The sequence below is a fragment of the Candoia aspera genome, chromosome 1 (assembly GCF_035149785.1).
Source record: "Candoia aspera isolate rCanAsp1 chromosome 1, rCanAsp1.hap2, whole genome shotgun sequence".
Classification (NCBI taxonomy): Eukaryota; Metazoa; Chordata; class Lepidosauria; order Squamata; family Boidae; genus Candoia; species Candoia aspera.
The window spans coordinates 225,657,994-225,685,658 of record NC_086153.1 but is presented as its reverse complement, the minus strand read 5'-3'; the positions used below and the strand labels follow the sequence as shown (position 1 = coordinate 225,685,658).

General features: G+C 42.4%; 1 protein-coding gene across 3 annotated transcripts; it reads right to left on the bottom strand.

Annotated features, from left to right (window-relative positions):
• Positions 1-1,086: 1,086 nt before the first annotated feature.
• Positions 1,087-26,926, bottom strand: RUFY4 (RUN and FYVE domain containing 4). 3 transcript variants are annotated; one of them, XM_063288859.1, is made up of 11 exons: positions 26,825-26,926; positions 21,915-22,021; positions 21,075-21,203; positions 17,524-17,630; positions 16,399-16,542; positions 15,548-15,611; positions 11,783-13,789; positions 8,440-8,546; positions 7,381-7,527; positions 5,035-5,166; positions 1,087-2,524 (listed from the first exon to the last, which is right to left on the bottom strand). In XM_063288859.1, the coding sequence occupies exons 1-11, from the start codon at positions 26,868-26,870 to the stop codon at positions 2,422-2,424; spliced, it is 3,093 nt and encodes a 1,030-aa protein (XP_063144929.1). In that variant the 5' UTR covers positions 26,871-26,926; the 3' UTR covers positions 1,087-2,421. The 3 variants fall into 3 exon arrangements, with proteins under 3 accessions (XP_063144929.1, XP_063144928.1, XP_063144930.1); XM_063288858.1 differs by lacking the exon at positions 26,825-26,926 and having other exon boundaries at positions 21,915-22,162; XM_063288860.1 differs by lacking the exons at positions 5,035-5,166; positions 26,825-26,926 and having other exon boundaries at positions 21,915-22,162.
• Between the last annotated feature and the right edge of the window lie 739 nt (positions 26,927-27,665).

The window sequence follows — 27,665 nt, the reverse complement described above, 5'->3', positions numbered from 1 at the left end:
CCATCCTAAGGAGTTCCAGTTGTAGTATTTGAATCATCATCATCATCATCATCATCATCATCTGGCCAAAAATTCAAGAAAATTCCCTTTTCCTTATATCCTCTCCAATATAAAATTGAATACTACATATCATGTAAGAATACAATCAGCATGAAGGCTCCATCTATGGAGGGCTTTAAGATGCATTTATTGTACTTTTTATGGATGAAAATAAGGCTTCCCGTGTCTATTGCAAAGCGTAGTATTAGACTGTATAAATTTGCTACAGTATCCATAAATACTGTTAAATAAGAATTTACTGCTGGCTCAAAAGGCCAAAGAACTTGGGTTTTAACTTCAGGGCATTGTAAAAAAAAGAATTAAATGGTGCCCAGTCAGTCTAATATTGGGCTTCTACTGATATTTTAGATTTGGGGATAGATTCTGCATAAAAAACTTTTATAGTGTTTTGTTTGCTTCTTGGGCTTTTTTTTTTTTTGCCAGTGGTTTAATACCCAGTTAAATGTTCATGTTCTTTAGTGCAACTTTATGTTGGGGCTAGCTTATTTCAATGTGGTTTGTTGATGTTTATTACTGGCTGATTTTTTATCATTGCATGAATATGGCATTTATATGACGATGAAAATGACATGCTCTGGATTGTTGAAATTAATCTGCTGTGCTATCCATGGGAAAGTTTAGAATTTTTTAAACTGTCTTTTCTGCCAGGTCATTAATCCCAGGCCAGAAAACAAACTAAAGGCAAATCATGTTTCATCTCCTTCTTCCTTACTTCTCACTTCCACATTACTCAACTAGCTGTGCCTGAAGTCCTAGACTGATGTATTGCTTGTCATAGAAGGGTGACGGGCTTGTAAATAAGGCTCTAGGGCCTACAAAGTCACTTTTATCCAGCAGAAAGCAATGCATGAGTAATGGGCCAACTCATGAGCATATGTAGAGCAGGATTAACTTTAATCTTTTTCAGTGCTGTTGAAATAACTTTCCCACTATTTCTAAAATAGTGTATAATCATCCATGCATCATGGCTCTTCTGAAACAGCCTAAAATATGGGTGCTTCCTGAATTTACAACAAACCAGCCAAGTGATTTTCATTAAATTTAATTTCTTAAGTACATAGCCTATTTCAAAGCAATACATAATAAATGATACAATTCTATACAAGTTTGTTCTGAAGCAAGATTCATTCAATTATATACATCTGAATTCCAGTCTGATGTGCATAGGATTGCAGCCAAATTATGATTCCCAGCTCCAATTGTAATATCTCCCCTCCATCAGAATAAACATATACCAATTGGAAGCACAATAATCATTCATAGGGTAGGACTCTTCCCTAGCCATAAATCCCCCACTTCATTTTCCCAACCATGCAAGTGTTCTTACTCTGTACTAATGATGTAAAGATCTACTAAATTTACATCAGCTTCCCTTAGGCTGATGTCTTCCAGATCATGCATTGGACCACACTTTCTACAACACTAAGCTAACGTGGTCCTTGCTGACTGAGGACCATGGGACTTGCAACCCAGCTAATCTTAATAGCACCAGGTATTGGTGACTGAATTTTAGTATGAAGCAAAACTCTTTCATGTGCTATTTGGAACCTGAATGCTTTTTCCTGAATAGATTTGTTCTGGAATGATAGAGACAAAGGACAACATGGGAAGGTTGGAAGTTTACGTCAGCATCATCTGAGTTGTCCATGAATGAGGCAGAGAGGCAGAGCAAAAAGTGGTGACTGGAAGAAATCTTGCATTGGCCAAAACATTCATTTGTATTCCCTCTTCTGTCTTTTCATTTTAGCACTGCTGTTGTAAAGTGAAAATAGAGTGTTTACCATGAAGTCATTCCCTTCCACATCCCCCTTTTTATTCTGTAGAGTGCTGATTCTATACGGGAAGAAATTAATTCAGTCTCCTCTATGCCTCTATCTCCCCAAGCAACTGAATCAAAGTACAGTATTTAAGCCTGGCCAACAACTCTCTCCACAACTTAGTCTGGATAGAATGCCTTGTGGTCTCCCTATCCAAATGGTTTTATATTTTATTGCTTATGTGGGAAGGTTGGGAGAATATACTGCTGCAAGGTCTGAAGGCATATGGAGAAGATTGTCTGAATCTGGAAGGATGGCTTCGTATCTCATTGGAATACCAATTGAAGCAAACAACTAATAGTGTTAGTGTTGCATCTTAAAAAAAAAATAGGGATGCTCCATACCACTTCAGTGTCCTTTGTTCAGGGTCAGTCTCAATCTGAACAGGGATAGGCAGTTCTCTTTTATCACTGCAAGAGTCCTTTTGCTTTTATTCTTCTGGATCTGGATCTGATGTCTCAGATCCACTCATGGACAGCCCCTAGGTGAGTAACTAACTTGCAATATGGCTGGGTAGTATGGGATGGCTTGATGAGATCAAGGGTCATGTGCTTTGACCATTTCTCTTCTGGTAGCATACTATGCAGTAGCGCTCCTTGTGCCCACTGCTCACTGAACAAGCATGACACACAGTGCTCTGGCACCACCTGTGGGAGTGAGAGAGAAAGAGAACAGGAGATCACTTTCACTGATGACTGATTTGGTGACCTGATTCCCAGCCCATCTCTGTCTGATCGAAAAGGAGTTACACATTCATGACTGAACATTCAGCTTCATCAGCAGTACCGCCTAATTATTCTAACTGTCGTGATAGCAATGAGTAGAGAAGCACAAGCTAATCTTTCTTCTTGGATTACACTATGCTCAGTGAGGTTTATACACCAATGCAGAAGCCAGCCATAGCTCCCCAGGAAGGGGGCCATTACCAAGAAGAGCCCAATGCAACTGACTGCCTCTCCTCACCTCAAAAGGCATGAGCCTCTGTAAATATCTACTGTATAAACACTAGAAGAGTCCTGCTAGATCACACCAAAGGCTTATCCGGTCCAGTATTCCAGGTGCCAACTGAGGCCCACAGCCAGGCACGAAATCTTCCCATTTGTGGTCCCAGTAACTGATGTCCTGCCACCAACAGTCAAGGTATAAGGTATAGCCATTATAAGCACTAGCCATTGAGCAACCTACCTTACTAGTTTGTCTAATCCTCTTATAAAACTATTCTAACCCATGTGCATCACAATTATTGATCACAAAGTCCACAGTTTAACAGCTGTGTGAAAGAAAAAGGTTCCTATTCTTGGTCCTAAATCTTGTGTCATTCATCATTACTGGATAACTGTAGGACTTAGTATTATGAGAAGGGAAGAACGTCTACTTACTTTTATGCCATTTCACATCTCTACATCATATAACCTTCCTTCACAGGGGAGTAACTCTAGCCCCTTGTTTTTAGTTGACCCTTAGCTGCATCTTCTCCAAGGCTACAATATCCTTTTGAGGTGCAGAGAACAGAACCGGACACCGCACTGCAAGCATGGACGCACCACAGATTTGTGCAGAAGCTGTACAGTATCAGCACTTTCCTTTTTTATCCCTTTCCCAATGATCCTCAACAAAGAATTTGCATTTTCACAGTAGCCAAACACTAAGCGAATGTTTTCCTTGAACTACCCAACCATAGGGCCACTATCAGAGAGCCATTAGCACATATGAACTTGGGCTGATTAGCACAGCTGGCAAAAGATCAGTAAGTGTATTGTAAAAGCACATCATAAATGGAAAAGTCAATGAGGCCATGATAAACAAGTATGATGGCATCACATCTGCCCCAGTCTCTGCAGGCCTCTGCAAATGGTGTGGTATGCAAATAATATTGTGGTATGATACAGCCTAGCTGTTTAAAGGTCAAGGTACTCTGTTTTTATCTCATGAGATATTTCTTACCACACTTGTTTTCACTGCTTCAGAAAATGGCAACATCATATCTTAGGGTTTAGACTTCCCTTTTCTGCTACTGTTTACTGGAAAAGAATGGTCAACCTCCTGGGCTGTGGAAGGTACCTAATGCAGTGGCAGCTGAGCCAAAGTAAATAAGAGCCAGGGACCCCTGATTGGAGTTTCCATCTCTTTTATGAGGTAAATTCAGACAAGTATGCCCCCCCACCTGAAAACTGGATCAGGAGCACAGCAGCAGAGATGGGTGCATTAACATTCTCCATAGTGCGTTTTCCTCTCATCTGTCACTTCCTCCATCTCTAAATGCTGCTTCCTTCATTAGGGGAAGTACAGAAGGCAAATGTTCCCCTGCACAGTCGTGTCCGACTCTAGGGGGCGCTGCTCATCTCCGTTTCTTAGCCAAAGAGCCAGCGTTGTCCAAAGACGCTTCCGTGTTCATGTGGCCGGCATGACAGGCACGGAATGCTGTTACCATCCCACCGAAGCAGTACCTATTTATCTACTCGCATTTGCATGCTTTTGAATTGCTAGGTTGGCAAGAGCTGGGGCGAGTGCGGGAGCTCACTTTGTCATGCGGTGCTCGGCTCCCAAACTGCTGAACTTGCAAACTTCTGATCAACAAGCCTGGCGTCTTAACCACTCAGCCATCGTGCCGCCTTCCCTAAACTGAGGCCCTGAAATGTGTTGCTGCAAACCTAGTAGTACTGAAGCAGGAGAGGGACAGTTTTAATCCAAAAAGATACCAGGCAATTCTGAAGCAAGCTACTTTACCCTGGTCAGCTGTACTGTGCAAATCTGAAAGCCAAGGAAACCACAGGACAAAATCCAAGCCCCATCCATCCAGTTCTGCCAAGGAAAAAATATGAACTCTCTACTAAGGCCTGGCAGCTTTAGGACATACTTCCCAAGCACTGATCGGCTACAACAGCCAAGCCACACATTCACTGCTGTCTGCCAGCCCAGTAGAGAAGGAACGACTCTCTGAAAACCTGTTTTTTTTCCCTCCAAGCTCTGGGATAGATTGTGGTGTGCCCACTTAGAGTGCAGTATCTGTTTTGGTTATGGGATGCTTGTTCCCCCTGTTATATTTACCTTTTATTCATTTTTAGGTATTGTGTCTGGGTAATGCCACCCAGAGTCAGAACTGAGTTGGGCGGTCTTATAAATCTAAATGAGAAATAGATGTGAATAAACATATCACCTGCACTGGTAGCGGCGTGACATAAGCCTGAACTCTTTTTTGCAATGTGCGCACATCCCCACATTCTGAGGAACTGAACTCACAGCTGGGGAGGCGATGCCTTCCGTCTTCTGCCACAGAGCATCTTTCTCCCTAAAATGCAGAAAGTAAATAGTCTGATTTACCTCAAAATACTTCTTGGCAGTTTATTCAGCTTAAGCTTATTTAGTGTTTGGCTTATTTAGTCCAGATGCTATTGCGACTTTTGAAGTTCCACAGTGCTTAGAGGTTTCAGAGGAATGAACTGTAACTTCCTTTTTACAGGAAGTTGATGAAATTGATACTTATTTACATGAACTCTGACATAAGAAACTTGACTGACCTGCCATGGTAAACCAAAGGAAGGTAATTTTATACAGCAAATTTGTTTCTTATAATCTTAAAATGACTTACTACAGCAAAACGTTTGCTTTGTGTATATTGAATGCCTCAGAGAATGTTTAATTCTCTGGTTTAAACCTTATTAATGTTTAATAAGATTGGTTACAGTTTAATTTAAACCTTATTAATGTTTAATAAGATTGGTTACAGAAATCTTCCTTTTGGAGGTGCAGTTCAGATGGTTTGGTCTTGTCCTTTTATCATCACATTTTGGTTCAATTCCAAAAGAATTGTTAATACAATTTTGGATTAAGCATTGTGTGCTAAAATGACTATGTTCTTCTTGGCTACATCCCATCACTAATATATCAAGTTGCGTAAAATACTCAGGGATGGTGAATATGTCTCTAGCTGGGACCTTGAAATCTGAACCAGTTTTGCAAAACTGGTCACTCATTACTACAGAGCACCTGGCTGAAAATGAGTTCATACAATACAACAGACCTGTCAGTGGAAACTGTCCCCTGTCAGTACACAGTGACATCAATTTGATCTTCACAGGTCAAAACACAGGTTTGACTATGAATGTATCTGTGCAAGGAAAGCACTGATTGCTATATATCAGCCTTCAGAAGAGAATTCTCATGTACCTCCTATTTCAGAGAGACGAATAGAAAAGGCAAGATGATCTCTCTTAGCAGACCAAAAAGAAAATTACCATAAAAACTGCTTGGAAGTAATTAACAGCAGTTGCAAGATCAAACGACTCTGCTACCTTCTGGAGAGTAGTCACAGTGAGAACATAGTCCGCATGCTTTCAAACTGAATGCCACATTTCAGTGGCAGAGGGAGTCACACTTCCATGGCCTTTACCAAAGGAGAACATTTCTCTGTCTCTTGTTTTCAAGTGGATGCTGATCAGCTCCCCATCTCCCCCTACCTTGGTTCAGAGTTACATTAATTATTTAACCAGCTACAGTCTGAAAGGCACCAAGAGGAAATTCTATTCCCCAGAACTGATTAAAAACAATTCTGTTTAGTGGGTCCCAATTTTAGCTTCACTTTTTACCTTTATTGAATCACCTCAGATTCCTAATAATTGACTATCGTTTTCCCATCTTCAAGCATACCGTAGTAGCAAAGATGAACTGGCTAATTATCATCTAATCAGGATCTGAAGTGCTATTACTAAAACCAATGCCAGGTATTGTGAAGGCCTGGCTCTGTGGAGAAGCCGCCATTTTGGGAGTCACACATCTTAAAGTTGCTGAGATTGAGAAACATGGCAGTAGACAGAGCTTAAGGAGCCAAGAAGAAGAGAGTGAGGGGATCTGTTATATGAGACTTTGGCAGAGAGCCTCTGTTGCTGTGGTCATTATTACTAGGGAGGGATGACAGTTAGTTTGTTTCAATATGTCCTGTACTTTTGAGATGTGGTGCATCTTTAAGGAAACTAGTCAACCTATTGTATACAAACCTCTGTCTCTGAGCAAGCCTCTCAGGATACAGGGAGAGTCATTCCACTGAATTCAATAGCTTATTGCTATTCAAATGTTTTTCTTGTACCTGTGTAATACTGCCTGTATATTGTTTTCTTAATGCAAGTAGTAAAGTAAAGCTGCTCATGTGTCTGATCATACCTAGAGGTTTAATTTTTTTTTTTTGGAGCCACAGGACAAATGGAGAAAATTGCCCCCTGGTGCCATCCTCCCACCCCTTGGATGGTGGAAGACTTGGCAGCAAGCTTGATTAAAGTGAACTGGCTAAAAGCTGGAAGGGCCTCCTTGGGTCATCCTTTGTGGAGCCAGTTCTAAAAGAGGAGCTACCTATTTTTAGAGCTTCCTTGATTACCTTGGACACATTGGAAGGGGAGCATCTGAGCTTTCCTGGCCTGTAACTTATTTAGTATTTTTCCCCCCACAAGTACAAGTTTCCAAAGCTAAAACCAACATGGAAGAAAGCCATTATCTATTCCTCTTCACTCACTGCAGTAATTCCAGAAGTTTTCTTTTCATATTGCTGATGAGGACTCCCTGTTCCGACAGCTCCTCTTTCAATTTCTTCTCCTTCTCCTCAGATTCCTGGCAGATTTTCTCCAGCAAAAGTTGTAATTGTTCTTTTTTTTGCTGAGACCTAAGCAGTAAAGAAACGCTCTTGTAATTCAGGGTCTACTATGATTATCAGAGCTGTGGAATGCTTCAGAGTTCCTTCCAAAAAAGTGCTTTGAAACTCTTTCCAGTAAGGAAAGGAAACATACAGATCATCCAGTGTTGCAGCTCCCAGCATCTCTCATTATTAGACATGCTGGCTAGCTACCAGAAGTTGTAGTTCAACAATATTTGATGGATCACATAGGTTCCCTGCTCTAGTTTAGAAGCAGGAAGCAATGCTGCTACTGCAGTTCAAGCCTCGGTTTGGAGTCTATCCTAGTACTTTAGACTGCTGATTTCCCATTGTTGTGATCTCTGAGCATGATACCTTTGGAAGGGCCCACTCCATTACAAGGAATCAAACAGCCAGTATACATGCCAGACATACCATCTAATTTAGTATACACTAATAACTGCAGAGGGCCTTCTTTTCACCGATAGCAGCCCACTGTCCAATGAAATTATGTCTCAGTTTCATGCTCACTATACCGGAGCGGCCTTGTGTGCGGCCTTGCCATTTAAAGCAAATGAGATGTATCACTAGAAACATCATACATTTATAAAACATCTATAAAACATCATCAACATAGAGATTTTACATTTCTTCTGCAAAATATAAGCAGGATGAAAACAAGAAGTACTTGATCGTTGAGAGAACTCCCTGCTTCCTATGTTTCAAAAGGATTAGGAATATAAAGTGGTCCCTTACACTGAGTCACACCTTTGTTCTATCATCCCTTAGTGTCTGCAGGCACTGGCAAAGAATCTCCAAGATTTTAGACACAGGTGTTTTCTTCAAGCATCACTTGCTCTGAATACAAGACATGAGCTCTGCCACTGAGCCATAGCCCATCCCCTAAATACAGCTTTAAATGTAATGGGTTCATGCCCTCACCGGTTCAGCTGCTCCATGAGATGACCTGTTGTTTTCTCCTTGGCTATTAACATTTCTTTTGCCTGCCGGACATCTTCTGTCATTTTGTCCAAATGGCCAGCTAGACTCTGGGAAATCAAGTATGACAAGAGGGCATAGAAGATTAGTGACTATCAGGCAGAGAGCACCCATACCTGTCCAGGGCCGGAACTAGGGTCTGTGTCACCTGGGGCAAACATGGATTCTGCACCCATTTTGGCGCCCCCCCAGCGTTCATTTTGGCACCGCCCCAGTGTGGCACCCGGGGCACATGCCCCGCTTGCCCCCCCCCCCAGTTGCAGCCCTGCACCTGTCTCCCAGGAATAAGGATTATTATCAAGGCATAGATTCTAGTAGCACTTTGACGTGTTCAAGACTCTGGTCAGTCATGCCCATTTTTTCCTTTTTGGCTTCAAATGAAAACATGATGTCTCCCTTCTTCCCAGGCCTCATTCAGAAGTCAGCTAGACAGGCATATAAACCTTACTTCTGTTCTGGGAAATGGGCTAGTGTCCTCCGCAACACCTGAGGCAGCAGATTAGTTTAAAGAACCAGGAATGTCTGGGTGACATACACACCTCTGTCCTCCACCAGAAGAAATAGCCTTGGTCCAGCTGTTTCCACAGCAGCTGCTGCCTCAAGTGACAGCTCTCCTAATGGTAGGAACAGCTCTGATTTTGGCAGCGGGTGTAAACTGAATCATCACAACAGTTCTTCAGAAAATGCCACTGGTCATCAATGCCAAAAATCAGAACCATGTAGCTGCTGATTACTCAGTATTCCTAGTCCCTAAATTAAGTTATATTTTAACCCAAACTCCACAACTCAAGCTTTTGTACAGAAATTTTTAAAGAACATAAGAAAGCCTGCTGCTCAGATCAAAGATTAAGTCCAGTACCCAATTTTTCACAAGAGAGGCTTCTAAGAATACCATAATAGACTATTGACAAGAATCCTTTCATTTAAGCCAAAATCCTAAAATTCTCAATTATTCTGCTAGGCAGGCAATGTGGAGCCCTTTCACTATTTCAAATGACAAGTCCCATAAGCCTCAACCACCCTGGACAATGGTCAAAAGTGAAGGGAGTTATAATCCAAAATAAAAAAAAAAGTTGTTTTTCTTTGATTTGTTAAAGAAGTCTGCTTTATAGCACATGACACTAGTGGTTTAATTCTTAGCCCCACTCTTAATAATTGTGAGAATGGAATTTTCATATTTCACCATGACTTCACTCTGTTGATTAATGGATTTGAAAATAATTGTAAATACTCTAGAGACCAGGATGAAGGAACAAAGTTTACAGATGGCAATACAGCTAGTCCTTGTTTAGCAACTGCCTCATTTAGCAACCGTTCACAGTTACGACAGTGATGAAAAAGTAACTTTACAACCAATCCTTGTATTTACAACTTTTGCAGGTCTGTACAACAAAGGGAAGCTGAAGTAAGACCAGAAGCACAGTCACAGTTTCACTTATGACTGCTTCACTTAATGACTAAGTTGCCATTCCCAATTGTGATTGCTAAATGAGGACTATCTGTACATGCTTCAAAATAGTGAAAACCCAAAAATGCAGGATCCTGAAGATGCCTTATTTTTCCTCTTTCTGTCACTGAAGTTCTGGCAATAGAAGAACAACATGGTGGAATGTTTTGCCACTGCACAAAGAAGGCTTCTGGGAAAAGGCCTCAGATTACATTTATATGTGATGGTAAGCTTATATTAAACACTGCATTATCTTTGTAATACAGTTTTCACTGAGTCCTACTTTCTTGAAGTAAGTCTACAGAAACATGACACTCCAGAGTTAATGATCTGACATATTTCTAAAACAATTCTGTGTGGAATCTGTTCCTTCTGGTGAGATCCAGCAGGCAAGGCTTGCTGTGGTCCCAACCCCTAGGATATGTTGCCATGAGGGACCCAGAGGGTAATCCTTCTCTGTGGCACCTCTCCTCCTTTGGAACAGTGTGCTTCTGGAGATAAGGAAGACCCCATCATCGCTTTGGTTCTGGAAAGTGATTAAGATCTGTCTTTTCTGGATGAATTTCGAGCATGTGTGAAATTGGAGTTGCTCCTGAAGTAGCACCAGGTGATTTCTTTGTACCATGAATATGGCTGATGACAGATTATGATTATACTACTATGACATTGCTGGTTTCAACAATTTTGATTTAACTTGTATTTTAATCCTAGTAGCACAATGAGGAATGCAAGTCTTACTTGATCAAGTGTAATTCTTACTATGCTACACCGGCCCCCAGTAGGTGCAATTTAAAGTGCTGGTTATCACCTATCACCTATAAAGCCCTACATGGTTACCTGTGGAACTTCTTGTCTCCAGTGGTTTCCGCTCACCCCACCAGAATCAGCAGAGTTGGCATGCTCCAGGTCCTGTCCTGCCAAGGTGTTAAAGACCTGGATGTTCCCACAGACATTTGGGCCAGGAGTATATGCAAGTTCCATTGTTTGATTGTTTTTTTTCTTAGTGGTTTGAAGGGGAATGATTGTTTTAACACCAGGCATGCATTATAGCATAGTTTTTGAATATTGATTTTATGAGCTGTGTTATTGGTGGGGTTTTTGGTTTTAATCTCTGCACGCTGCCCATCATGAGATGGGAGGCTCTAGAAATTGTTTAAATAAATAAATAATCAATCCCTTGGCAGAAACTGGAATTTTATACCAAAAATTAGATTCAGGGTTGAAATTTTGAATATGAGTAAAATACAGTCAGTTATCTATTAAACTGAATGCAAATAGTGTGTCCCCAAATTATTTTAAGCTCTAATCTTTTTGCCAATTAGTACTTGATTTTGAACCCTCAAATCCTTCAATCACATAATAGCTATATGCCGACTTCCATCCTACCAAAGTGCAGAGAATTGTGGCTGTCACTTCTATTACTACATCCCTGAGTCAGCTTCATTTTATGTTAGCCTTACAGAAAACCCCCCCCAAAATACTTCCATTTTGGTAATGTCTGTGATGTCTGTGTATACCAAAGGGAGCTAATTCATCAGAAAACTAGCACAAAATCTCACTTACTTTTCTAGAAATAAACATATGGCCTCCCCACACTGATCCCTGAGTGTTTTCAATTTATAGGTAATGCTAGTGGTATCTAGCAGAGTTGGTATCCTCAACACTACGTGACACCTTGGGACACTTTGGCAAAGAAATGTCAGTTCTTTATAGTTCTGCTTTGTGGTATATGGCTTGCCATAGGTCTTATCCTATTTGAAAAGATAAATATCAGTTACATGTGGAACTATCCTCAGGGTTAGTGGTACCCTTGGCTATCATGGAATAATAGACACCTACCTTCTCATGGACTTCAGTTCTCTGTCTGGCACTGTCACCCTTCTTTACAAGTCTTTCCAAATCCTGAAGCACATCAGCCTGAACCTCTTTCACTGTCAAAGGTGATTTTGCTATTCCATGGCTCTTTTCCTCTGTGGCAATGTCCTTTTCCTTGACAGGATCCCTGGTTTCCTTGATTTTGCTCTCACATGCTAGATCAGTCACTGTGATGGAAGGAACCAGTGCCCTCTGCAGAACGGCATCTTCTGTGGGCCAATTCCAGCATTGCCCCAGCTCTTCACTCAGCCTTTTTGCTATATCAGTGGCTTGCATTTTCTCCTGCTGCAGCTGCTCCACATGATTTTTCAGCTTCAGGCACTCCTCTCTTAGTGCTGAAGCTATGCTTTCACTTTTCTCCTGCTGGATTTTCTGTAGAGTTTGGCTGGTGGCTTTCAATGTCTCCAGCTCACCTCTAAGCCATGTAATCTCCTGAGTTTGTCTCTCCAGAATAGCAGTAGTAGTTTCTGCCTCTTTTGCCAGGACTTCTCCTTCTCCAAGGGCTTGTTGCAGAGTGGCTTGGAGCTGTTGCCTCTCCTCTTGAAGCCTGACCACTTCTTTTTCAAAAGTGCATAGCTGGCCTGTGAGTGCCTGCAAAGTTCTTTCCCATCTGCTCTGTTCCTCAAGAGTTTCAGCTTCCAGCCGGACCTTTTTGCTGGCCATTTCCTCTAACTGGGCTTCCAGGGTTGTGTTTTTCTCCAAGGTTTCCTTTAGGCAGGCAGATTGGTCATTTAGCTCTCTTTGCAAACTCTGAGCTGCTTTTTCACAGTCCCTCAGGGCCTTTTCCTGCTTCTCCAGAGACACCTGGAGAGTGACAAGATGCTCTTGACTTACCAGCAGCTCCTTCTGAAGGTCTTTAATTTCTAGTTTGGAAAACACCAGACTTTGTTCTTGAGACACAAGGGTTTCCATTAGAGTCTCCTTCTCCTTTTCTAAGTCCTTTATTTCAGCCAAGCTCCTGTCTAGTTTCTCCTTAAATGGATCTATTTCCAGTATAGTTGAACATTCTTCTCTTTCTACCACCCTGCAACATTTCTCTTCTGACAGCTCCTTGATTGTTTCCAGTTGGCCATGTTGGCTCTTCATGGCTGCTGCATGTACTTCCCACCTCTCCAGGCTCTCTTCACATACTTTCAATTTCTCCTGCAGTCCCTGACATCGAGAAAACAGTTGCTGTTGCCTCAGTTCTTGGGCCTCCATGTGTGCCAGATGTTTTCTCCTCTCTGCCTCCTGAGAACTCAGTCTTTGTTCTGCCTCTTTGAGAGATGTCTCAACACCATCCTTCTTGGCCCTTGCCTCTTGACATTCACCAGTCAAATTGGCAATCTTACATTCTGCTTCTCCGAGTGCTTTTACTACCTTGGCCAACTCCTGTTGCTGTTTTTCCTGCTTGCCTATTTTCTCTTTCTGTTGTTCTTCATATTTTGTCAGTTCCTCTTTCAGAGAACGGTTCTCTTCAGAAAGACTTTGCTTTAGAGAGGTATTCTCCTCTTGTTGCAGGGCCAACTTTTGCTGTAAAACACTCAATTCCCCTATCAATGTTCTCAAGTCTTCTTGTTTCCATAAGCTGTCACCTTCCATTATCCCATCTACCTTTCTGCAGAGGCTGTGTTTAGGTTGAGGATAACATACTCCTTCGGTGGAAGACATGCTACTTGGCTGCTCCTTTCCCAGTTTTTCCAAATGGACCTTCAAATCACCATTTGCCTTCTTCTGCTCCTTGCCAGAAGGTGGACACTGGACATGCCTTTCCATAAAAGGATTCAGCTTCAGAAGAGAACCCATCTGCAGTAGACTGTTCTTTCTGCTTCGCCAGACCCCAATCCATTTCTCCAATGGCTGTTCCAGCCCAGGTCTCAACTGATCATCCACACTTGAATCAGTCACATATTGATCTGTTGTTCTGAGTTTGCTCCTGTAACCTAAAGTGCTTCCTTGATGAAGCCCATGTTCTTGGTTTGAGTTTCCAACCTAAGATAAATGAATAAATAAGTATTTGGTACAAGGTGATACTACCCTGATAGAAATACTAAAAGAATTAAAGTTACAGTCACTAAAACATTGTACATGTTCATAAACAAAGTGTGATGGAATTCCCTCAGGCTGAGAAGAGAAATGGATGTTTCCAAAATATTGCAGTCCAAGAACAGATGGGTGTTTTTTTGTAGTATCAAATAAGCAATTAGCATCTTCCCCATTAAACCAAGACCAGTTAGAAAGAAGATCAAATGCAATGGGTAACATACACACAGATAAATGAGGGCCAAGGTACACACACCCAGGATTCTGCAACCTGCCCCCTTTTTTCCTTGCAATAAACCTGCCTACTCAGACTCTATGACAATCTTGCTTCTTTGGTTAGGAACTGCTGTAAGAGACTTTGCAGAAAGGCTGGTTTTGAGAAAGTTCACTCACTGCCGCTACGGTACTATGAATGAAAATAAAAGCAACAAACATTTTGCACAAGTCAGAATGACAGCATACATAGCATTTGCAGAGCAATTTGCAAGTACTTACTGTGCTTGAATATTCATTTTCCTCACTCAGGATGAGCTCTGCAAAGCTGATGTTGCAAAACAGAATGGGAAAGAAGCTGGCTAGGAGAGATATTGATGACCAGAAGCCCTAATATCTCCATTACTTCTTCCCCTAATTATAAAATTGAATTTGTAACTTTTTCTAAATGTTTGCCTTTCTTCAAATAATAAAAAGGATTACCTGGGAATTGTGGGAATTGTTCCAAACTTTTCTGCAGGGCACTAGGTTGGGAAAAATGGCTCTATAATTATCTTTTACAGGAAATTGTGGAAGTCACCTAATTTCAACTTTGAATCTAGAGATTCTGTTTCTGCAATTCTAATTTTGGATATGATATACATAATACATGTTATTCATTTATTTATTGTGAAAATTGAATACGCAGCATCTCAGCCAGAAGATTCACAAAACAACTTTTGCATTTTTTCCTTGAATCCACAATCACACTTTGTGGAGAGTATGTGGAAAGATCTCAAGTTTCTTTCTTTTAATCAGTAAGAAAGACAACCATTTGTCTTTCCATTGCTGGCATCTTCTGGCAGGAAAAATTTTGCATGTGTGAAGGAGACAGGTAAGAAACTGGTGTGGCCTCAGGATACATACTGTAAAGCAGCTGGCTTCCTGAAGGTAAGTGTCATGTCCCCCGTTGCGATGTATACATACATCACAATGGGGAACATGCCTTTCCGGGGAAAGGGAGTGGGGAGGAAAGAATCAGTGCTAATCCCATAAGCACTGAAAGACAATACAGATAAAGGACAAAGGAGCCATACCTTGGCCCTGACCCGGGAAGCCATCATCCTATCTCCCTGACATCTCTGCATTACCACGGGGACACACCTGCTCCGGACACAGGAAGAGGACAGAGGTAATCAGCACTAATCCCCCTGATCGCCCATCGAGACTCTGGGTTCACCGTTGGTCAGGACTTTGGGACAATGGGGGGTGGGGAAGGATCAGGTCCGCACCGCGGGTATTTACCGGCTACCTCGCATGCCATGTGCTCATTCCCGTCTTTCTCCGTGTCTGCATTCTATTCTTAATAAACCAGATATCCTTAGCCCTGGCTGGTGAGTCTGTGTTTTTTCTGAATAAGGCAACCATCACAGTAAGCAGGTGAGGGTTTGGTCATTGGTTACACCTAGAGCCCCATGATAGGAGAAAGGTTAAACAAACAAACAAATTGTGTACCTTAGAAAATCCATCCCATGGCTGGGTGTACTTTGCAGCTCTAGTGGAATGTTGTGGCAAAACTCTAGGAAAAACAACAATAATGGATCAAGGAGGAAGCTACTGACTTCTGCATCTAATGTCCTACTTCATGTCCCGTTTCATAAAATTTCTGGAGGACATCTCTCAAGATAAGCCACTTGAAGTCAGTTTGAACTGTGATCCTCTAGAACTTGCTGAACTACAATTCCCAGCATTCCCCACCATGGCTGCTATAGATCTACATTATCTAGTAATCACAGATTCTTTACCACTACCCTAGAGAGAGCATTACAGATTATGGCATGGCCTAAACCTGTAAGAAGGGTATTTTCTAGAAAGGGAGTAGACCCAGGGGCATTATAGACCATTAAGTAAAGGCACAGCAAACAATCCACAGGGACATAAAAGAGTTTGTGCAAGCTTCACAGAGTCTGAGGGCCCACCAGCAGCGAAAGTACATGAATCACATTATGGGGAACAAATAATCTTGTAAAGATGTGGAGAACAATGATGGAGGAGGAAAGAAGAATGAATATGTATTTTATAATACTAGAGAAGTGTATTTGTAAATAAATAAGACAATAACTAAAGCCTGATTATCTTACAATTTCCAGTGCAGCTGTCCTATTAAAAGTATATCTCTCTCACGGTAGTGTTTTGGGGCCTGGAGGAATACACATTCCACAGCATACAGTTACCTGAGCAACAAGCCTCAGAAATGTTCCCTTACATTGCTCCAAGAGGCCTTACTCAGAAATATCAGTGTGAGGTGGCTATATGTGAATCTCTGGTTCCCGTATTTGAGAAGGCTTGTGTCTTTTGCTACTCACTTTGAGACTGTGGGCCACGCAGCATCCAAATCTTCTCTGCAGAGGGCCAGATGGAAGGCAACGCCATCCAACTCATAGAGGGAGCTCAAAATGTCTGTACATAGCTTTTGGTCCAGGAAGGGGCTACGTGCATAGTACCACTCACTGCAAGGAACAAACCACAGAGGATACTAAATCCCATCTGCCAGTGTTACCTCCGTTCCATTCCCACCATAGACCAGATCCAAACAAATGTAACTGGCTTAGAAGGTGGCAGACCTCCTAATTATCATGAACCTTGAGCATACAAGAGAAGCTAATACAATTAACATACATCTATCACCCCCCTACAGTGAAAATGCTGAACTAGGCAGACTCTGCCAACCAAGGATTGCCCTACTAAAACAGGGTTAGCATTGTATTGAGGCCCAGGGCAACACAGAGCCCTCAAAATCTTTGGTGAGACTCTCAGAGCCTCTTTAAAAATTTACAGCAAATTTACACTACATTACATTAAGCTTTAATGTGACAGGATAGATATTTTTTTAATCATGAGAAATAATCATATTAATTGTATTTAAATAATTGCATTAGAGTGTAAATTAAATGAAATCAAAAGTAATTTTTATCTTGGCACTCACCCTTTCTTTGTTCTGGTCCCACCTCTTAGTTTTAAAAAAAGTTTTAAATTTAGGTTGACTTGAACTGCTGAGAACAAGGGGTGAGTAACAGTGCCCTGAGCTACCACACTATCTGCAGCAACAAAAATCTCATCACTCCTACTCCACACCAAACAAGAAAACAAGAGCAACAACACAAACCAGTAGCCTTTGTTAACTCTTGTCAATTTCATAGCTTTTAAATTTTTTATTTTATTTCATGGAAGGCGGTTTATGGAAGCGTCTTGTAAAATCATTGCACTAGCATTTTCTTGGAGGTCCTAAAATTCAGGAATCTGGAGAATAGGTGAAGTAATTGTTCTCACCAATGTGGAGACACACAGAGACCCCAGTTTTACAGTAGCTTTCCCACACGGTAGCTTAACCAGGAATAAATAAATAAAGCTCAACTTTCCAACACAGTTGACGTGATGCGAACACAGACATCAAGCTTCTTTCAAACTGGGGCTGAAGAAAGGGCTCTTACCTGGTGACTTCTGGTTCCATGAAGCAGAGCTGCAAGGTCTCAGCTAACTGTTGATGGACCAGGCAATAGCGGATGAAAGCACGGCCCTTCCCCACAGCAGTTTTCAGCTGTCAAGTAAAAAAGTGTATATTCTGATGTATAGGCCAAAGTAGTAAAGAACTCCTTAAATTGCCCTATTTGCTAAAAAAAAAAGACCTATTTATTTTTATACTCTGTCTAGGCTAGGGGTTTCTCATCCAGAGTTCCGTGCAGCCCTGGGGTTCCATGAGAGGTCACTAGAGGTTCCCTGGTTGATCACGATTTATTTAAAAAAAAATTCAAATTCGGGCAACTTCACATTCAAGAGGTAAGCTTCATTCTTTATATTCAGTTAAGAACACTCTTAACGCATACATACAGGCCTACCCATGGAACAAATATAATGATTTTGTAACTTCTGGTCTATATTTGAGCCTGAACGTGCAGGGGTCCCCCGAGGCCTGAAAAAAAAAAATTAATAGTAAATTTTATTAGGTTTCAAGAGAAGAATAAAAACTACAAAAAAACAAAAAACTACAAAGAAAGAAGAAAAAAACTAAAAAAGTACAGAAACACAAAAGAATTTTTTTTTAATTTACAAAAAGATGTGGCTTCCGACTTTTAACAGCAAGGATATACAAAAATTTCCATAATCAATCTCTTACTCTGTATTAAATCAAAACACCACATTATGTCCTGACAAGCAGGAACCATGCTGAGACGAGGAATAAGTCTCTAGTGTTTTATTACTGCTACATTAGACAGAAAATCCTAACAAACTGAAGAAGCGTGAGAAAACCCATACAGATAAACCCCAAAAATCAAGGCGGGTCTGTTCTGTGTCTCTTTGAATGACAGCTCAAATTCTTTCTACTACGCATGTGTTTTCCCCCCTGGACAGGGGACCCCTCCTGCTCACCATCAGTACCCATGACACATTATTTCTAAAAATCATTCCATTTTAACACATAATAAAAATCACTAAGTACAGTTACTCCTCCCCCTTATATTAAAATAAAGGAAAACAAGTTCATATAAACCTCCTAAACATCTTTCTCCCCTCCAAAAGATAAAACATATTTAATTATTCCCCTCCTACCACTATTCTATAGAGTTCTGTCTACTATAAGAAGAATTAAAAAGCACATAAATTGTCTGCTATTATACTTAATAGTACGATTTTAATAATCCCAATCTTAATAAACCCAAAAACAAAGACAATTCAAAACAGTAATTCCATATCTTTAAAAGGTAATAACATCAATCAAATCCTTAAAGCAAACCAGATAAACATTCTTTAACCCTAATACAACAGTTTTAATAATTTTAATTTTAATAAACCCCAAAACAAAGCCAATTCAAAACAGTAAATCCAGATCTTTAAAGGCAAACAACATCAATCAAATCCTTAAAGCAAACCAGATGTGGTGGATTTCAGTGCTGCCGCTGATTCTCAGGAAGGAGGGAGCACATTCCAATGATATAAGAGGACTCACAGTCCGGACAGCGTTGGTAGGAAAGTGAAGAAGCTCAGGGTGGCCCCGCCCTAGAGCTTCCCCAGTTATTTCCCCTTAGGTTAGGTTAGTTAGGGTAGCTTTAGTCTGGCAAGATTCTGTCTGTACGGTGAGAGCAAATAAAGAACTGGAGTTTGGAATACACTGACCCGTCATTGCTCTTGGGCTGGCCCTGACATCAGATGAACATTCTTCAACCCTTATCCCACTTCAAAATAAACCAAAGCAGTTACATATCTCCACAATGTTGGCAGCTCTGCCCACTGAACAAGCGGGTACAGCCGTTCAGTCCGCCATTCCCACTGGAAGCCCCACCGAGTCCAGACAAATATTTCAAGGGTTCCTCCAGGGTGAAAAGGTTGAGAAAGGCTGATCTAATGTAATAACAAGCCTCTTCTTTTTAAAACTTGTACTGCTTTCGTCTGATGGAATCTTCCTTTTCTCCATTTTGCACACACAAAGATTAGCAGCATCTAAAATCCCAACTGCAACTGCACATGCACTAGCCTCAGCTGTGTGCACACTAACTTCAAACTAACCAAACTTTGGGTCACATCAAACGTGACCTGGCATCAATTTATAATTTGCACTAAATCAAATACTGTACTGCATTATTTGAACTCACATGAATCATGACCTACCTGTACTATATTTGTTAGATGACCAAATCTCAAAATATTTTCCTCTTAAAGGAAGAAATTAAAGTGAAAAAGATTCTTCTTTAAAAATACTAGATACCATGTCTCTTTGAAGTATTTCTATATGTCATGGATGTTACCATAGGAACATTATGCCCATTTCTTATCAGGATCCCTTTGTCAAACACAAAGACTAATTCCTATTTCAAACACAGAGTACAATTCTGGGACATCATCTCATTATTTCTTCCAAAACATATTCTTTTCCACTGAAATAATGAGATGATATCCCAGAATACAGTATGAACTCCTGTGCGCAAACAGGTTGTCAACAATGGAGGTAGATCTATTCAGTAACTCTATTCAATAAAATCCCAAATGTGTACACTGTCCTAAGAGATAATGTAGTATATTCAGTTTTGTTTACCACAACGTGCAAACCCAATTGTTGCAGTTTTCTAAACTTTAGTTTATCACTCAGAATTACTTGTGAAGCAGGCTAAAGGGTCTATTCAACAAACCATGGTTAGAATAACCATGGCAGTTTGTTTTTTATATGTCCATGATATGTTGAGTAACAGAATGCTTCTGTCATGGAAAGCTGGAGCTGGAAGGGATGAAAAAATATGTTCAAATTAAGGAAATTGTACTGAGACTATCTTGGTCCTAGACATTAAAAATAAAAAAGGACATTATGGACCTGGGTAGATCTTAAAAAGCTTAATGGAGAGCTGTAGAAAGAGATAAATGTGAAGATCTAATCTTAGAGTATATTTTTGGCAAATAGTTTTGACTAACCAGATTGCCATAGTAACTATACTTCCTTTTGTAAGATTTTGAATGTTTCTTACAAAATGAAATGCCCTTCTGAGATTTTAAAAAAATGATGCAATTCATTACCTCAGTCTTCTCAAATCTAACAACCACCAGATAGATGAACTGGACTACAGTTCCCAGCATCCTCATCCAGCATGCTAGATTTGTAGCATATTATATATGGAGGGCACCAGCTTGAAGTAGAACTCTAGAAATGTAACAGCATTTACTGTCATCTTCATGAATGCATCCTAATGTTTTGCTTCTAAAACAGTAGGTTGTTTAAGCCATGATGGGTGACTTCCAGATGTTGCTGAATTTCTGCTTACAGTAGCCCAGCTAGCAGATCCAGTGATGAAAAGTCCTCCATTAGTAGCCCTGCAAGCTTAGTTATTAGAAATTGTAACTCAGCAACATTTGGAGCACTCCAGATGTGGAAAATTTCCCACACCTTCTCTATGTCTTCCCAGGGCAAAGGGAAATGCAGCATAGTCAATTTGTTCTCACCAACCTAGACTACCCCATATTCCACAATAAGCTCAGATAAAATATAAACTAATCCTACTTTGTCCAAGGAGGTGACATGTTGAACCCCTGCATGTGGGTCACTGTACAACCTGGTCAGGTTTCGGCTCAGGAAATCCCAGTAATCTTTTTTCTGTCCAAACAGGTTTTTCTTCTCTTTCAAATCATACTAGAATATGGAGGAGGGGAAAATAATAGTAGTATTAATGCTTATGTGTCCTTCGCTGATGCTATGATAAATGATTCAGTAGCTGATTATAAGCTGACTGGTGACAGAAATGAAGAATAGGGGATTACAGATTTTCTAAATAAGCATGTTTTAGGGAATACTATAAACAATACTATATTGGAAATTCAAATAGAAATGCTGGGGAAAAATAACTCTATATTCCTCCTCTTCATCACATAGCAAAAGGTAAAATTCTGTTAGGGCAGCACAAAGATGGGACTTTGCCTATGGCGTAAGGAACAACTTCAAAAGCTGGGAGTGCATCATGCTACAAAATTAGTAGCTAGACTCACTTAAATTGTAACTCTTGTGATGTACTCTGTAATCCAGGAGTAAAAAACCATTCTTCAGTTGGAGGCTATACAGTATTCCTTTGGGGTTGTCTATGAGGATTGTTGGTAGTGGTGGCTACCAGCACACAGAATTAGGTAGGACTATTCTCTCTCTCTCTCTCTTTTCTTTCTTATACCTCCTTCTCCTCCCTCTTACTCTCCCCCTGCTTCAAGAGGAGCAGATGACATTGCCAGAGATCTGAATTAAGCCCTAGCAGAGGGCTTTTAAAACTGGAGCAACCCCTGCTATCACCTCCAGGTGCTCAAGATTTACCCTATTGTCAAGCAAAGGCCTGGAGTTGATGATCAAGCCTCATACCTGCAGCAGAAATTCCAGCTGGGCACAGAATGGTTGCAGTTCCTGGCTACCATCTGTCACTGGGAGACCCCGCTCCCGATAGTTTTTGTTTAAGTCGATCAGGGTATCTAGGGGAAAAGAGAGAGTCGGAGTGGTCATATCCCAATTCATAAAACATTTGAGTCCTGCTGTAGCATTTTGCCTGCTAAAGTTCAAATCAGGTGAAGAGAGTGTGCCAAACATACCCATTATAGCCCAAATGTCAGAATGAGGAACAAGGGGGAGATATATCTGGGGAGACCCCATAAAAAGACTTGATAGTCTAGCAAAAAGGGAGGGCAACTCCCATAAAACATTTCTAAAGGCTGCGCACGTGAGTGCTCATGTGCAGAAAGGAGGATGATAGAAAGAGCATAAAAGAAAATCTCATTTAGCCAAGCAAGGTTATTCATGCCATTGCCTCCCTCCTTGGCCAAAGCAAAGGAATTTATTTATTTTGTTTAAACAGTATGATCTGTTCTGGCCAGAGAGGCAATCAATCAATCAATAGAAGGCAGGTTGACTCATAGAGTAAAATGTGTTAATTGATGGGCTGCCCTACTCACTGTTTTATTATTTATACAGTACGTTTATCCAGAAAGCTCAGCTTTCAGGTGTACCACTCCCTCCAGACAGGATAAATTGACTGGGAGGACTGGGAGGGTCTATATTTTTTATTGTTGAATTTCTAACAATGCAAGTTAACTAAGGGTTTCATTTTATTTATTCCTCCAGTCCTGCTAACCTGTTTGGCAAAGAACCCATCCAAGTGTGGGTTAGGATCTTGCCCAGTGAATCCATCCCTGATGCTAATCGGTTCAAGGCCTGTGTATGACAGTGTCTGTGCCTACAGTCAAACACTCATTACCCCTTATGTGTACAGTCTTGGATCAGTGAAAAATCTGGATCATTTCTTCAGTTTATGGACATCCCTGGTAGGCACTGTAGATGCCGTGAAAAGGGCTTAGAATAATCTGCCTTGTATTCTCGCAGACATTTATTTATTTTTCAAATTTAATTACTGCCCATCTTCCCCAAAAGAGGGACTCTGGGCGGTTTACAATAAAATCAAACTATAATCATAAATGTTAAAATCTCATAAAACCAGACACATTACAATTACTATAAAATGTAATAAATAAATATAAAATCCAAGAGGGTAGAATTCCAAGCTGGTGGGAGGGCCTCTAGGGTGCGAGCCACCCCCAAGAATGGTTACCCACTTTCCCACCCCAGGCAAGATGGCAGAACCAAGTTTTCAGGGCCTTCCGGAAGGACAGGAGTGAAGGGGCCTGCCTCACCTCTGGGGGCAAGATGTTCCAAAGGGCGGGGGCCACTGTGGAGAAGGAGGGTTTCCGGGACCCCGCCAGATGAAATTCTCTTACAGACAGGGTCTGTAACATGCCCTCTCTGAATGATTGGGTGGGGCGGGCCGATGTAATGGGGATGAGAGGGTCCCTCAGGTAACCTGGCTCCATGCCATGTAAGGCTTTAAAGGTGATAACCAACACTTTGAATTGGACCCAGAAGCAAACTGGCACCCAGTGCAGCTCGTGCAGCAAAGGTGTTATATGTGCCAACCTAGGGGCACAAAAATGGCCCGTGCGGCTGCATTCTGGACCAGCTGAAGCTTCTGGATACTCTTCAAGGGTAGCCCCATGTAGAGCGCATTTCAGTAGTCTATATGGGAGATGACCAGGGCATGAGTGACTGTTCGGAGGGCCTCTCGTTCTAGGAATGGGCGTAGCTGCCGCACAACCCAAAGTTGCGCAAAGGCCCTCCTGGCCACGACTGCCACCTGCTCTTCGAGCAGGAGTCGTGAGTCCAGGAGAACCCCCAGATTATGCACTGAGTCTGTCTGGGGCAGTGCAACCCCATCCAGAACTAAAGATGACAATTTCCAGAGGGTGAGGCGCCGTCAATCTACAGCCACTCCATCTTACCAGGGTTCAGCTGAAGCCTATTGTTCCCCATCCAGACCCCCACAGCCTCCAGGCACTGAGAAAGGGCAGTCACTGCATCACTTACCTCACCCAGGATAGAGATGTACAATTGGGTATCATCAGCATACTGATGATACCTCATCCCGTGGCGATGGATGATCTCACCCAGTGGTTTCATGTAGATGTTAAACAAGAGAGGAGAGAGAACTGAACCCTGCGGCACCCCACAATGGAGGGGTCAAGGGTCGGATCTCTCCTCTCCTATCACCATCAATTGGGATCGACCCTGGAGGAAGGAGGTGAACCAACACAGAACTACGCCGCCCACCCCCAGCTCCCTGAGCCGTCCCAAAAGGATACCATGGTCGATGGTATCGAAAGCCCGTGAGAGATCAAGGAGAGCAAGGATGGATGCACTGCCTCCATCCCACTCCCGCCAGAGATCATCCGTAAGTGCAACCAATGCAGTTTCTGTCCCATATCCTGGCCTGAAACCTGACTGGAAGGGGTCCAGATAATCCATTTCATCCAGAATCCTCTGGAGTTGCAACGCCAGCACCTTCTCAACCACTTTCCCCAAAAAGAGGAGGTGGGAGACTGGACGAAAATTGTCCAGCACAGTTGGGTCCAGCGATGGCTTCTTGAGGAGGGGGTGCACCAGTGCCTCTTTAAAGGCAGCCGGGAACACCCCCTCACTCAAGGATGTATTTACCATCGCTTGGACCCAACCACATGTCACTTCCCGAACTGCCTTCACCAGCCAGGAGGGGCATGGATCCAACTGACAGGTGGTGGCATTCACAATCCGGAGGATCCTGTCCACTTCCTCGGGTCCAACAGGATCAAACTCTCCCAGATAACAAGGCTAAAATGTTCCCTCGGTGTCATGAGTACTGATGGCGAGCAGGAGGGGGCCTCTATCCAGGGGGGAAAACACATGCGTAGTACTGAGGAATTAAGCAGCCATTCAAAGAGACGCAGATCAGACCCGCCTTAACTTTTGGGGTTTATCTGTCTGGGTTTTCCCATGCTTCTTCAGTTTGTTAGGATTCTGTCTTATGTAGCAGTAATAAACACTAGAGACCTACTCCTCGTCTCAGCATGATTCCTGACTGTTAGGACACTCGGCATCTCCTCAGACCCTTCTTCACATGTGAAGTCCAACTTGGAATGGATCTGAGTAATTTTATCCTGCAGATGCTCAGAAAACTCTTCCACATGGCCCTGTAGGTGGGTCACTGGAGCCACCTTCCCCAAAAGGGTACGTGTGATCTTAAACAGGGCCATCGGACGGCAATCTGTGGATGCAATAAGAGCAGAGAAATACCGCTGTTTCACCGCTCTTACCACAAGGTAGGCCTTAATAGTGGCTCTAGCTTGTGTTCGGTCAGATTCGGTCTTTTTCTTCCTCCAGTGGTGCTCTAGATGTCTCTTACGCCTCTTCAAAACCCTCAGCTCCTCTGTGAACCACGGGGAGTGTCAGGCTGGATGAGGCAAGAGAGGCCGCACAGGCGCAATCCTATCCAAGGCCCGGGCCACCTCCCTATTCCGGGCAGCAGCCAGGGCCTCCGCTGGACCATGCAGCAGATCCTCGGGTATAACCTCCAGCTCCCTCTGAAACCTTGCTGGGTCCATCAGTCGCCAGGGGCAGACCAATCGAATGGGTCCCGCCTCCCTGCAGAGGGGGATGGCATAAGAGAATCTCAGGGCCACCAGGGCATAATCTGACCATGACAATGGAGATAGATGCGGCTCTCCCCTCAGATTACATTGCCACTGCTCCGACAAGAAAACCAAGTCCGGGGTGAGGCCACTGTCTCAAGTCGGGTCTTGAATGATCTAGGACGGGCCCATGGCTGCCATGGTAGCCATGAACTCCCAAGCTGCCTCCAAGGCCCGTCCCAGGGAAGGCAGATTGAAGTCTCCCAGAACCATAAGTCTGGGGAACTCCACCGCCAACCCTGAGACAGCCTCCAGCAGCTCAGGCAGGGAGGTTGCTACGCAGCAGGGAGGCTGGTACAGTAGCAGCACTCCCAACTGTTCTTGGGAACCCAACTTGAAAAACAGGGTCTCACAACTGGCCACTTGTGGGGCAGGGCCCCTAAAGGCCACCAGAGACTCTCGGATGACAACAGCCACCCCTCCTCCCCTACCCTGGCATCTCGGCTGGTGCCACACCTGGAACCCAGCTGGGCACATTTCCGAAAGGGCTACCCCACCTTCTGGGCCCAGCCAGGTCTCGGTGATACATGCCAGGTCTGCCCCCTCCTCTGCGATCAAATCGCATATGAGGGGGGCCTTGTTGTTGACTGACCTGGAGTTAAGAAGCAGCAGCCGGAGACCGGGGCCCTCAAGGATCTGCTGTCCAGGGCCTGGCAACTTGCAGGGAGGCATGTGGTGGACAACTCCAACCAAATAAATGCAGGGAGGATACATGGGGTTTGCCACAGAAGCCCAACTGATCCCAGTGTAAACTCATGCTAAACTTTGTTGCATACACATAATTCCATTGGGTAAATTATCTCATTTTGAGTGGTTTCTTTTCTAGCCTGTGACAAGATAGGCTCTTGTCTGTGGTTTGTGGTCAGTTCTTTTCAGCCAGAGGTTTGCCCAGGGACGATGCTAATCTCCCAGAGAGCAAAAGTGCAAAAATAGCTCCAATATGAACAGGCTACCCTCTGCAGCTGGGATCTGGCCATTCTTTCTCATTCTGGCTGGGTTCTAAGTGGTCTGCCTAAGGGGAAGGTCAGCAGAACTGCCTATTCAACAGCCATGAACTGTGCTTTGTCCAGATACCAGGTATGAAACTATACATAATATAAAAGAAAGCCGGTCCAGGGGATATGTGAGAAATACGCCCAACCTCAAAGCAGACCCCAGATAATGTCCATTATTTTAGCAATGCATAGAGTGAAGAGAGCAGCCACACTGACTCCTCCATGCACTTACTCTTTAATTCCTTGATCACATGAAGTAGCTCTTTGTCAGGAGCCATAGTTCCACATCACCGTTCCTTCAAAGGAAACAGCAGTTAATTAAGGAAATTCAGAGCTGGCTTTACAGTCAGGGAGTATAGCACAGCTATTTCAGGAAGCAGATTTGGGTGTCATAAAAATATAAGTTATTTAAATATGTATTGTTATTTAAATATTTACTGCTAGGGATTCCTTATTCTGGGAATCGCATAGCTTGATGGCCACACAGACATGAATAACTCTTATTTTAAAAACATCGGTATAAAAATAGGTTGAGTCTGAATTTAATACACAATATGCAATCTTCTACATTTAAAAAAGGTAGTTGAATTTTTCTTCATGTGCTCATAACATTCTGCAGATTATTGACATTCAGTGATTATGAATCCTAATAAAGGAAAAAGGGGTTTTTTCCACCCAGAAAGTACTGAAAACTCTGAGCAATCATTTCTTCCCTAAAACATATATGGAACTAAAGTAACTAATCTCACATGGCCAGTTTATTAGGCTGAGTGTTTCACAACATCTGTCTTCTAAAATCGTGGACCCACCTGTCTTTTCTTCATAGCTCACAAAAAGGAAGCCAAGAGGCTGAAAAAGCAGGCAAGCAGGCAGTTAGTTCATTAGCTAGTTCTCCTGCTCCTCCTTCAATTGCTGTTCTAGGTGCTCCTTCAAGTGATAACCCAAGAAGTTTTGCTGCCTGATGAATTCAGACTGACAGTTGCAGGGATAATCAGGCAGTGCAGATCTCCCTCTCCATGGACAGGGTGATTTGCAAATAAGGGTGGAGATCAACCTTGGAGGCAGCCACATTG